This window comes from Homarus americanus, unplaced genomic scaffold (genome assembly GCF_018991925.1).
Source record: "Homarus americanus isolate GMGI-L3 unplaced genomic scaffold, GMGI_Hamer_2.0 scaffold55, whole genome shotgun sequence".
In the NCBI taxonomy this organism is placed as follows: Eukaryota; Metazoa; Arthropoda; class Malacostraca; order Decapoda; family Nephropidae; genus Homarus; species Homarus americanus.
This window is the reverse complement of record NW_024713894.1, coordinates 352684-365750: the sequence shown is the minus strand read 5'-3', so window position 1 is coordinate 365750 and position 13067 is coordinate 352684. Positions and strand designations below refer to the sequence as shown.

At 39.3% G+C, this 13067-nt stretch overlaps 2 protein-coding genes across 3 annotated transcripts; one reads left to right on the top strand and one right to left on the bottom strand.

The window, feature by feature from the left end:
- The first annotated feature begins 188 nt into the window (after positions 1-188).
- On the top strand, positions 189-7892 carry LOC121875046 (protein IMPACT-B-like). 2 transcript variants are annotated; one of them, XM_042379403.1, is made up of 7 exons: positions 189-330; positions 4232-4348; positions 5318-5433; positions 5775-5877; positions 6424-6572; positions 7342-7501; positions 7718-7892. In XM_042379403.1, the coding sequence occupies exons 2-7, from the start codon at positions 4334-4336 to the stop codon at positions 7886-7888; spliced, it is 714 nt and encodes a 237-aa protein (XP_042235337.1). In that variant the 5' UTR covers positions 189-330; positions 4232-4333; the 3' UTR covers positions 7889-7892. The 2 variants fall into 2 exon arrangements, with proteins under 2 accessions (XP_042235337.1, XP_042235331.1); XM_042379397.1 differs by lacking the exon at positions 189-330 and adding an exon at positions 382-766.
- A 735-nt stretch (positions 7893-8627) lies between these two features.
- Positions 8628-12718, bottom strand: LOC121875004 (C-type lectin lectoxin-Lio3-like). Its single transcript, XM_042379365.1, has 5 exons — positions 12482-12718; positions 11562-11685; positions 11136-11257; positions 10549-10660; positions 8628-10126 (listed from the first exon to the last, which is right to left on the bottom strand). The coding sequence occupies exons 1-5, from the start codon at positions 12665-12667 to the stop codon at positions 9972-9974; spliced, it is 699 nt and encodes a 232-aa protein (XP_042235299.1). The 5' UTR covers positions 12668-12718; the 3' UTR covers positions 8628-9971.
- Between the last annotated feature and the right edge of the window lie 349 nt (positions 12719-13067).

The following is a 13067-nucleotide window of genomic DNA, read 5'->3' as shown; positions in this document are numbered from 1 at the left end:
ACAGGCCAAATACTTGTTCAAGACTATGTAAACTTCTTTATTTATAATTATTTAGCATATATATACACCAAATATGTATAAAAATAATACATTTTTGTATCAATAGCTATAAACCTATTTAAATTTAGAGGAAAACTACATATTTTAATTCTGAAAATAATATTTAAAGGGAACATTAAAACCCGGTTTAAAAGTCCTCATCAGCTGACATCATAAACACACTGAGGACATCACTGTTGCCTTAAGCGTACGATAAAGCTTTTGTCGTGTGCGGCTTAAATTACACATAATTGTCTTTCGTCTATTACTTCCAGACTCATTATTATTGAGGTATTTTTAATAAGTACCTTTTAAAAATGTCTTCACGTCTCGGTATAATTCCAATCTGTAATTTCTAACATGTTTATCACTCAATATTTACACACTTTTCCCTGAGGACCACAATGATAATATGTGCCACGATGGGGATTATATTTTATTATAGGTATATATGTTTCCTGAGTATATAAAGTGTTCATTATTATCGCTAAATCAAAGTAATGCAAGGCTTCCCCAGAGATAAGTACGTTAACAACACAGTTCACGTATGATAAAGTAAATACCTGTTGGTAAATTCCTCAGAGATTGATAAATATTGCACCAGAAAAGGAAAAGTTTGTGTCCAGTACAAGTATTGGTCTGGTTGGTGGCAGCTTCACTAAGGGTGACACTGAGTGATACATCCAGAGACGATATCATCATGGCTGAGAATAACTTAGGCAGACAGGTTAGTAAGAATATTAAAGCCAAAGCTTGGAATTTAGTGAAACTGACAAGGCTGGAAGGGTCATTTTTCGTTAACCACCCATCACCTTCTTACAATTTTTTTCAATTACTATTAACATATCTCTTGGTGGGGCATTCCAAAAATAAACGAGATATTCACGATTTAATTGTAATAATCACAAATGTTTCTAAGTCACAATTTGATGTTATGGCTCCACCCTCCTGCTAAGTAGGACGCAGCCTGTTAGGTTAGGACGTGGCCTGTTAGGTTAGGTGAGATAAGGGTAGTTTAGTTTTAACTTTTTGCCCATGAAAAATTTATCTTTTTGCTAGTTTTCTTGGTGTTTAAGGTGATTCTGACATATATTTATGGTGGAAATCACTCATTTTCAGCCCCCCCACCCCCACGTACACACACACCTGAAACGCCGCATTCCCAACGTGGCCCCCTACATTGTTGGAGCGGGAATATATATATATATATATATATATATATATATATATATATATATATATATATATATATATATACAGTCAACCCTCACTTTACACGGTTAATGTAACCCACAGGGTACCGCGGAAAGTGAGAAACGCGTAAAGTGAACAACATAACATAGGGGATTAATTGAAATAGAGACCGGGCCGACCCCCAAACTCCACTTTTTGACGACACACAACTATGTTGTAGTAAAAATTTTATCTTAACTTTATGATGGTATGCACACACAAGTAATATAGAAGAGGTTAGGTTAGGAAAAATAAAGGTTAAGTTAGGAAAAATAAAGGTTAGGTTAGGAAAACTAAAAGTTAGGTTGAACACTTACGTAAGTAGAAGAGATGGGTTGGCGTACGGGGATGGAGGCTGGTTCCAAGGCAGAGGGCAGGCTACTGGCCCTCAGGTGAGTCGCCATCACTGTCATCCACACTTGTCAGGGCCTCCCTGACAAATCCCTCAAAGTCATCTTCACTGTCTCTACCTCTGTCACTATCACTGGCTTGGGCTGGCTGTGGTGGGTTGCGGGCGAAGAACTCTGTTATGCTTTGCTGACGGCTGGTGTTTATATTATCGTGATAAACCTTGAAGTAAGGCTCCATAGTCTGCAACAGCTGGGTAGTGACGATTTCATACCTGTTTGTGTCATGGTCGTCGGAAAGGAGGAGCTTGATTTTCTCGACACACTCGATGGCACCCCTAACATTACTGTGGGATAAGCGGCGTTCTTCTTGGGATGATGCACCACCTGCCTCTTCACTGACGTCATCATCATCTACCATCTCGTCGGTAGTCACATCAGGATCCCTTACCACCTCCAGGATGTCGTCGTTGGTGGTCTCGGAGAAGCCTGCAGCTGTAACACTCTGCGCAGCTTCTCTGGCAAGGTCCACTGCTACTGTAACAGTCTGAACCTCACCAGTCACAGATTGACTCTGCCTTACGCCCGGAATGCCTTGCAACACATGTCTCCATGCGTGACGAACAGTTGCTACAGACAGCTGATCCCATGCCTCCACCAAGAAGTCCACAGCTTTCTTGATGTTAAATATTCTCCAGAATTGTTTGAAAAGTATTTTTTGCTCTGCCAACTGTTGATCCTCGTCTTCTTCGCTCTTGCTATCGGTGGTGGTGTCACTCAGGTTACGCAACTCTTCCCTGGTGTTGGTGTAGTCGTTCAGGAGCTGGAATTTTTTTGTTGAGAATGCAGCTTTTACATTACAGATTAACTCTTGGTCCATGGGCTGTAATATAGACGTAGTGTTGGGAGGAAGGAAGACCACTTTTATGTTGGGGTGACGATCTAACAGTAGGGGCGAGTGTCCTGGTGCATTGTCAAGGAGCAACAAAATCTTGAATGGAACATTTTGTTGCTCGCAGAATTTCTTCACGTCAGGAATGAAACAGTCATCAAACCAGGAGAGTGACAGAGCAGAGAATATCCACGCCTTGCGTGCGGTCAGCCAGTGGACATTAATCTTGCTCATGTCCACGTTCTTGTAGGCTTGCGGGCTGTGTGAATCACCGATAACTTTGGTTTACAGATACCGGAGGCATTGGTGGTAAAGAGGACGGTGATGCGCTCCTTCTGCAACTTCCGACCCCGAATCTTGCTGGCAGACTGGACAACTAAGGTCTTGGAAGGTAGCTTTTTCCAGAAAAGACCAGATTCGTCCATGTTAAACACCTGGTCGTCGGTGTACTGTCCTTCCTCCATAATCTCACGTAAAAACGGAGGAAATTCCCTAGCCGCAACACGGTCAGCACTGGCTTCTTCACCACCACTGTTTATATTGGTGATCTTGTTCTGCATCTTAAACCTCTGTAACCACCCAGAGGAAGCATTAAAGGGTTTGGGCTCTGTAATTCCCATCTTTCGTGACACTGCAGCATACAGTTCACGTGCGTACTCCTTAACAGAGCACGTGTCGACCGCCATGTTCCGTCGTGCCTGACGCACCAAGTAGCTCACAAGTAATTTTTCTGTCTTGAGAAGCACCTGGTTGTGAAAATACTTGATCATAGAAGCACCTGTAGACTTTGTGATCTTCATGTGCTCCTTTATCTTGGCTGCATCCTTCTTTATCGTCCGGATCGTAGATTCGTTCACACCATGCTGGCGTGCCAAATCAACCTGTCTTGTTCCTTTCTCTAACTCATGGATGATCTTGTACTTCACCTCGTAGCTTAAGGAACGTCGTGTCTTCTTGGGCTTAGGGCGGCTGGGTCCAGGCAAGGAAAGGTTTTTCTCTGGGGGTGGTGGTCTGGCGGAAGCCATTTTAGAGAACAATGGATGCACGATTACACGGTGTGGCCTGGAGGGATGAAACTGCTGCGGCTAGGTCAAGCGTCGTCTTTCCTCCCTCCCTCCCTCCCCCGGGTGGACACGTCATATTACTTTAAACTAATTACAGCTAGCAGCGGAGGGAGGTAGGGATGCATGGCCAATCACAGTCCGATACGTCATATGACGTCAGTGATAACGCAACAGAGACATGCACTGCGCAACCTTACCACGCGGCTTGGCCAGGCGGAGGCAGAGGAGGGAGGAGGCGGGAGCAGGCGGGTGGGGCGAATCTAAAAATAGCGTCGAGCCGGACACTCTCCGCGTAAAGGGGTATACGCACCGCGGAATGTGAACATCCTGGGTTCCGGCAGGGCACCGCATAAACGTGGAAACGCGAAATGTGGGACCGCGTAAAGTGAGGGTTGACTGTATATGATTTGCCCCAAAGATAAATGACAGAATCACCTGAAACAGAAAAATAAATGCGAAAACAAATATATTTTCTTCATGTGAAAAAGGTGAGGGGTGGTTAACGAAAAATGACCGCGGGATGCAACTGAAGCGGAACTTGGCAGGAAAGATAAGGAATTTATTTACCGTAGTATTCCCTCTGATACAGTAATACAGTAGTTAGATATACCGGGACTCTCATTGTAGTAATATTCTGATACTTATTTTATCTTCAGGTTGATGAAATTGAGGCTCTTTCTTCCATCTATGGGACCGACTTCCACACAGAGAGCTCTGAGCACAGGTGTTATAGTGTAGACATTACAGAAGGGGAATGGATGTCTCTCCTACAGGTAAGATTGACATGAAAGAAATTCTAAAATGATGGAGTTTAAGCCCTGAAGCCCCGCGATCCAAACTGTAACGTCTGAATAAACCCTTATTTTCTTCATGACCATAATCTCATCTTGAATTTTTATGAAGATTATCAGTTAAAGGATTTGTTTAATAAATATTTAAATCTATTCAAATATTTTGTTGTTATTGTATTTTTATAAACATGTAACCCTGAATCATAAAAAAAATATCATATATAAAGTAAATTGTAAAGTTGTGTATCATATTTTTTTTTTACTTATTTTATACAAGGGCAGTTATACACTATTTACGGACCTTCCAAGTTGATGTTAAGGGTTTAATTGTCAGGATTTGTGAATAAATTATAGTATACAGGAGATTAAGTTGATATGGGGCTGTACATTAAAATTTGTAAGCATGGCACTGGTCTGTCTCGGTAGGTCGTCAGGCTTCTATAGTTGAATTCTTGTTCTAGTGTCACAAATAGCCTTATATCTTCAAGCATGCCATTACTCCATCACAGGCAGCCTAAGTGAAGCATGTGTTGACAATTTGTTTGTTTTGGAGGATATTGCTTAAGCTTGGATCCAGTCGAGGACTTTAGAATCAAGTCCAATATTGCTGCTATTTAGCCCGGAATTCCACCTAGAAACTGTTTTGAATGGTGTGTATTTAAATAGAACCTTTGGATATACAGTACAGTAATTACTATGGTACTGAAAAATATTGTTCCCTGAATGGCCCCTTGGACAGCCTGTAGTCCTAATGGTGACCTGCATAGATTACTCTGCACTCAGCCAGGTGAGGGAGAGGAACATTTATTAGAATTTGGGTGTTTCAGTACAGGTGTAAGTTCAAGTAGTAAAACTACTGGTAGAAGGAATTGATGGAGGTTCTCTGATGGGTGTCTACACAGTAGAGGTGAGAAAAGGGTTAGCATTGTACCGATGCTTTTGTTTTTTTAGGTGACAATGCCTCCAGACTATCCGGGAGAATCTCCTCCTATTTACATGTTAAGTGCACCGTGGCTGAAGGGACTCAAGCGCCAGGAACTGTGTGGATACTTGGAGGATATATATCTGTAAGAACTTGAAATAGCTGATCTGTGAAGAACAAGCTACTTATTATTTTGGTAAAGAATAAATTCACTTTCCCGGAAAAGGCAAATATTTATGAGATAACATTCAGTTGTGTCAGTATTTTCAATGACTCATGAGGTTTCACACTCTTGACTTACACATATGAGGGAACACTTGCTGTTATTGGAGTGTCATGGTGTGTTCTCTTTTGTTTCCAAATTTAAAATCCTAACAAAGACTTTGAATAATTGTAAGAACCCATGAGTAACTTATTATAATGCCGAGCCAGTCGAGTTTATATACATACTGTACGTAGTCATTAACATTATTTTGTTACTTACAGAGAAAATGCTGGTGAGAGCATTGTGTACATGTGGGTGGAGAGAATACGTGAGTTTATGGTGGAACAATCACAGCTGAGTGAACAAGAAGCTGAAGAACAACAGGTAAAGATAATTCTTCTCCATGTTAGTATAAATCAAATACCCTGTATATGTAGAATTTCTTTGTCTTTTTTACTCCCATAAATACTGTACAGTCGTTTTATGGGCTGGCAAAAACTATTCTCTCTTGGCTGTTAACTTTAATTACCATGAATTAACTCTTGTTTTACAGATTCTTTTCAGATTTTTGGAAAACAACAGTAACTGAGGCACACAACTTCGCTTGGGTTATTAAAATAAAATACTGTACCTGACATTTATTCTAAAAACACTTGATTCGAGTTATTCCTTCTCACTGATGTGGGCAAGAGTTTGAATGCCATGAGCCTATAATAAAGAATGTGGTAGGGTGGGGGTTGGCCCTTGTATACAGTATTGGTATCACTCACAGGCAAAGAGATTAAGTTCACTCAATAATTTTCAGGTATATGATGCTGTATTCCCATAGATACTGTAGAGTTACAGCACAGTATATTTAATTACTCACGTATTAATATGAATTATTTTAAAGTCTCATTTTTGTTTGATAAATGGTTTATTGTGTTTCAGGTCACCACAGATTTAGCATCGGTGAAGCTTGAGCAAGACACTGAGGACCTTACACCTTGTCCAGACATATTTTCTGGCGAGATTATTTCTGACCGAAAGAGTCATTTCCAGCCACATCTTGCAGGGGTCAAGTCACAGGCTGAAGTCAGGTACAGTATTGTGAATCTGCTTCATACCCATTAATTTCCAGTCATTTTTGGGGTTATCGATTTTTGCTTTGATTTCTATACATTTGTTGGATTCAGTGGCTTTATTTTGTGGACTCTGTTGATCCCCTTAATTGAAAATGTTTGGGGGTTATGGTCAGGGTATTGTATGTTATTCATCTTTCCTCTACATAGACATAAGGTTTCCATTTGTCTTATTGACTTGAATTGAGTTCTTTATGCAAGTTGCCTTCATTAATGTTGCTTTCACAAGAACCAGATTTATATTTATGCAATCTATTTTTTCCATCTCAAATGTTATTTATACTTGTATACCATTTCCAGAGCCACCATACCTTACTTGTTCATTGGTGAGTCAATAAAAAAGGCAAGGATAACCACAATTTTCTGTAGACTGATCTGTGAGTTGCCTTTGTCAGGAAGTGGTGTGGTACTGCATTAAATTTAATCTTAGTTTCAGGGCCTTACATGTTAATAGTGCTCTTGGTCATCCCACCTCTGTTGGTGTATACATGGAAACTTGTCACAGCACAGAATCATTGCCAAAATGGGGGCTGTTGCTGGGAATGTAACCACCTGTACACTAAGAATTTTCTAGGAAGACAACCCCCTGTTTAAATGAGGCTAACCTGTATATAGTTTATGAACCTTTTTGGTGTTGGTTTTGGTCAGGGGAATGATCATTGTGGTGTTGGCTGTAGAGGACTTCTTTTGTATACTGTAGTAGTGCTTCATATTTGTTGTATTTCAGGCAAGTATTGAGAAAATTGTATGAGAACAAGAAGATCGCCAATGCCACTCACAACATGTACGCCTACCGCTTTACCCCCGAGGGATCCACCAATGTGAACCAAAACTGTGAAGATGATGGAGAAATTCATGCGGGAGGTCGCCTCCTGCACCTCCTCCAGGTAGGTAAACCCTTCTAGACTTTCTTTCCATCCTATCTCTTGTATGGTTTCTGACACGCAATATGTCACACAGCAAGCGACACGCATATCGCTTACGACAGTCAATATTATAAGTACCCGGTACCAGTCCTAATTGAGTGATTGACTGAGGGAACTCTTTTAACTAACTCATGCTGACTAAACTTTTGACCATTTCTTTGTTGTTCTTGTTCTCAGATCCTTGATGCCAAAGATGTGTTGGTGGTGGTGACAAGATGGTATGGCGGTATACACCTTGGGCCAGACAGGTTCAAGCATATCAACAATTCTGCACGACAAATTTTAGACTCTTGTGGTTATATCAGTACACACAGTGATAAAAATAAGAAAAATAAAAAAGTTAAATAGTAAATCTAAATGTATTACTTACCTTTAGAATAACTGAGTACAAGAATTACAAGGTAATTTATTGTCAATGATACAGATCCTAACTAAACAGAGCCTAATGAAGATAAGGGAGCCTTAGGCAACAGAACATCCCATACTTAATTACTGCAAAGAAAGGAGATGTATAAAGTGTATGATGAAAAACTGAAGAGGCAGAATTTATTCTGAGGAATCACAGGTAAAACAAAATGTGTTAGATAATGTTGTCAAGTTAGCAGATGTGAGAAATAAATTATCAAGTACTGGTAGAGCTTAGACGTGTAGAGTACTTACAGTAGTGGTTAGTTTGTCTGCCATCTTGATATACTTCATCTAATTTAACTTTCAAGCTAATGTTTATTGGCCAGCCAATCATAAGCTGGCATGGTGGTTACTTTATCGGCTGGCCAATCACAAGTTAGTAAGTCAGTTATTGTACTGACTAGCCAATCACAACTTAGTAAGTTAGTTATTGTACTCGCTAACCAATCACAAGGTAGTTACTGTACTAGCCAGCCAATCAGTGGTATTTACTGAACAATAACTGGATAATTACATGGTTGTTATTACCTGTATATCACATTTTATATTATAAATATTTTAGCTTAAAGATTCCTCGTGACTTTGTGTGATATATTGAAACTTTTAGGCAAGAATTTTAGTGTAAGGTCAAAATATAAATTTTTAGTTACGTTATTATTTTAGGTCATTCACAGTACAGTTGAGGGAGAATATAATTTTTATTTACTCAATACACTCATTACTTGTGGTCATAACTAGCTGTGTAGGCAGGCTAGAAAAATAACTTAAGTAAATTAAAACTGAAAAGAAGTAAGATTTGTTAATACTGTACTAATATTATCTACAGATTAATAATAATAGTAACTGATAATACTGTAATGGTAATACTGATACTATTATTATCATCATTATTATTACTGCTCACTAACACACAGTGATAGCATAAGACTTTATATAGCATGAGTTAGCTGTCAGAGAGTGAGGGCTATAACATATAGTATATTATTTAGCACCCGTACATAAGAGGTTTGTCCGTAACTGAGTTAAATACTGTACCGGTATTTATATATACTGTACACAAGTGGCTGAAAAAGTCTATAGGGAATGTTTCATTAATTTGTACTAGACTGATAGATTACTTTCAGGATAATAGTAATGTCAATATCTGCTTGTGAAAACTTTACAAGAATTTTCACTGGAAAAGACATCTATTTGAAACATACAATATGTTTCTGTTAATTAAATAATTCCCATATTATCCTAGTGTCTACCTCTACACAAAATCTCACCAATATTCTCAATACCCAACTGCCCTCTTAGCTCTGAACAGGGTTTCCATCTCTCAACATCACATTACACATCCATCATCTCATTCTCATTTCAGCTTGTACAATCCTACGTATGTCACCATCTTTAACCGCACATTTCAGTACTGTACCATAAAACATCACACTTCTCACTCCAGTTGCATACATCTTTCCTTTCACACAAAGAGAAGGTCTTCACCATCAAATAAAGGCAGCCGCTCCCTAAACTTCTTCCAGCCACTACCGAATCTTGTAACTGAGCAGCTTCAGCACCACCGCCAGCATTGATCACAAGGATATATTTATACCGACCCGGATGTTTTACGTAATTAACACAAAGCTGTTGTTGTTCCTTCAACCGGTACAGCATAAAATGGCTAATATAAAGTTACACTCACACTTACACAAAAAGATGGTAAGTTTTGTTAAAGAAATATTGGGCAATGCAGTTGAGCACTAAACCAACTGTGTTTTGGATGACATGAATCAACCAAATCTGAGTTATACACTCCTACTGTACTTGGTTATTAAGATAGGTTAGGGTATATCAGGCTAGGTTAGATTTACGCTAGTTCAGGTTCGGGTAAGTTATGTCTAAGTTAGGGTAGATTAGGCTAAGGTTGGCTAGACCAGGTTAGGTTCATGACAAAAAAAATAGTACTTTTGATGTTCAGTTTGTGATGTTGCTGGGCAGTTGATCATAAGTTTAAGATGTTATTGGGTAGTTGATGAAAGGCTTAGAACATTGGGATCTGGCAGAAGTAGTAGTCGAGCGTCCAGCAACTGGCATGCCTCCACGACCCTTCGGGGGTGATGGTGATGACTGCACAATCTAGGTCTTTCCTTGGCCAAAAACCATTCCAGTCCCAGTTAGTGTAGGAGAGGGATGAGCCTGTGTTGGGAAATGTACAGTATGGCGTTACAGTATTAGTTGAAATTCTTCCCGAGGGGTTGGGGGAGGGTGGGAGAGATGTGAAGTTCTAATATTAATTTTATTTATAATTTCTGTCACCTCTCAGTTTAATAGCCATTCGAGCAGTTAGTTTGTACTTTGTTACTTTATTATGATCTACAATAACCAGTGTTACTTCTACGGTGGGAGACAAGTGCACTATTATTGTGCCACTAACACCAATATTAATGTCATAATGAAATAATTATAAGAGTAAGATTTAAAACTGAATAATAACAATAATAATAGAAAGACTTTAGAATAGGTGAGAATACTACTGAAGGATAGATAATAACACTAAAGGATAGATACAAGTTGAATTAATTAGAATCCACAAAGCATCAACATTTATAAGGACTTACCATCAGCGTATTTCCAGTCGCCCTCAGATTCTAAGTCGGAGACACCGATGATGGCGGTCCATATATTGTGTTTCACCATCATGTTGTACAGCATATTGTTCAGTTTTTTATTCTGTAGGGTAAATAGGTAGATAAACAGATTCAGTATATAAAAGTTTACATTGATTCAGCACGTGCACAGACAATGAAGGTACACATTACAGTATATATGCTCAGTGCAGAGATAACACTGTATTGTCCAAGTTATTTAAAATCGTTTTCTTACAGGTGAATAGTACTTTAGTAACGCCACCTTTAGTATTTAATTTGGCTCATGTCAGACGTTTTATTCAGCACACAAGGGATTAAGCTAAGGAAAGGAAACACTAAGGACAAAGTTTCCCTTTTCCTTCCCAAGCTTGTCATGGTATTGACTGATACTGTATATAGATGATTGTAGCCCCCTTTCTTCAGTAGTACCTCCTTACTAATACCAAGTATAGGTACCTCCTGATGCCTACCAAGTACCTCCTGATTACTACCTCCAAAAAGACAGAGAACTTTTAATTGTTTTGATCTTAAAAGAGCCGTAGTAACCCCTAACTCACATTGACGGAGACTAGGTGACCACCATCTTGAGCACATATCTTAGAGGCAATGACGGGGGTCTGGCGTTCAATCATAAGTTTGATGTAATCTGTCCCATAGACGTAGTAGCCGTCCTCCTCAGCTGCCGGGGAGAGAGTTCAAGATTACTGGTGAGGTGAAGGGGTGAGAGGGGAGGAAGGAGACAGTTACAAAGTTAGGAGGGTGAGAGGGAGGAAGGGAGGAGATAATTATTCTTTCTCGACTACCAACATCCACCATCAATTATACTACTGCTACAACCATTAAAATAACTACAATTACCACCACAATCCCCAAAAATTAAGCAACTAAAGCAACAATCACAAACAGTCACACTTAAATACAGCATTGTAACCTACTACTACTACTACTACAGTACCACAACAACCAGTAGTACAATGATTTACTTCTCTTCAGGATGTACAAGTTGTAACCATTGTACTGTACAGGTTTGGTTCCTCCAGGCTTGACATTGTACAGTACACATTTCTTCTCTAGGATGTTGATGGCATATCCATTACACTCCAAGTTCTGTCAATAGGTCAAACATCAACTTGGGTCATAGAGTTTATCGCTGTATGGGGCAAATCTGAATCTGAAACCTTTGTCGGCTATCCTTGGTCAAATTACCTTACTGTTTACTATTTTTGTATAACCCGCACTATCTAGGTACATTGGAAACTGTATACCCGTACTTCCATGGTAAACCTGCATTGTCTATTCATATGCTAAACCAATTGTATACCTGGATGATGATTTTCCTGAATTATTATTATTACTGTATTATTATTATTATTATTATTAAACTCCCTTAAATGTATCAACTCCCTTAAATATATAAACACCCTTAAATGCTACAACTAAATCTTCGATACCTAAGGGGACATTGAGGTCGGCACTGCACTCGACCAGCCTCACTTCCCAACCGTAAAGTCAAAGGTGCTCTAATGGCTCCAATATGAGAGATAAAACTTAAAAATATCCTTGAGAATTAGGTCCTTGAGAGTCATAAAATATAAGTAATTTATTTAAGTACTGACGTTTGTAAATTAGTAATGAGGTGATTAATGTTGGCTATTGAAGGGGATGCCAGAGTTAAAAATAATGAATAAATTAAGAGAAACACAGAAAAGTAAGTAATAATTATGTATTTATCAAGAGAGAGACAGACAGACACAATGAGAAAAAGAAAGAGAGATAGAGAGAGAGATAATTAACATCCATCTCAGAATGTTAAACGTTGTACATTACTTACGCCTACTAAGAGAGAGAGAGAGAGAGAGAGAGAGAGAGAGAGAGAGAGAGAGAGAGAGCCAGCAATACCTACCTTAGAGCAGACACTCTCGCACTCCGTCTTGGTACTGATGGCGGTGAAGGAGGCGATAATCCCTGTAGGGAGCCACTTGTCGGTGATGGAACCGGTGGTGAAGAAGGTACCTGGCTTGGCCCTCACTGTGTGCCCCTGTAGGATACCCATCACCACGAGGGCTGGAAGGATCCACCTCCCTAACATCCTACAGAAGAAGGTCCTTTTCGATGTTTCTATGGTTCTAGTCGAGTCCAAGAGTCCTGCAGGATATATGATGAAAGGTTTTAAGGGGATCTTATGAGGATAACAGGAAAGAACTCCTCAACCAACATCCTACAGCAGGAAGTCGTACTCCTACTCAAACCCAAAAGTCCTTCTACAGTCGTTTGTAACTCTCTGTACCATACTAGACCGTTTGTAACTTTATAAAGGTGAGTGGAGGATACAAAGAATACGTCAGCAGTTCCTTATGAAAGAGAGAAGGAAAGTTTCTAAGGATACAGAAACAGAAACAAAAGGACCTGTAGCTTTATAAGGAAGGTAAAGAGGCTTATATAAAGGTTTTAAATTTTAGTTATGCATCATATTACTATAGAGAGTTTAT

Coding starts and splice junctions, on each gene's coding strand:
- LOC121875046 (XM_042379397.1), top strand. CDS start 740: ATGGCTGAGAATAACTTAGGCAGACAG. Junction 6,573..7,341: donor AAGTCACAGGCTGAAGTCAG/GTACAGTATTGT, acceptor GTTGTATTTCAG/GCAAGTATTGAGAAAATTGT. Junction 7,502..7,717: donor GCCTCCTGCACCTCCTCCAG/GTAGGTAAACCC, acceptor TCTTGTTCTCAG/ATCCTTGATGCCAAAGATGT.
- LOC121875004 (XM_042379365.1), bottom strand. CDS start 12,667: ATGTTAGGGAGGTGGATCCTTCCAGCCCTCGTGGTGATGGGTATCCTA. Junction 11,258..11,561: donor CTTGTACATCCTGAAGAGAA/GTAAATCATTGT, acceptor TCTCCCCGGCAG/CTGAGGAGGACGGCTACTAC. Junction 10,661..11,135: donor GTCACCTAGTCTCCGTCAAT/GTGAGTTAGGGG, acceptor TTTACCCTACAG/AATAAAAAACTGAACAATAT.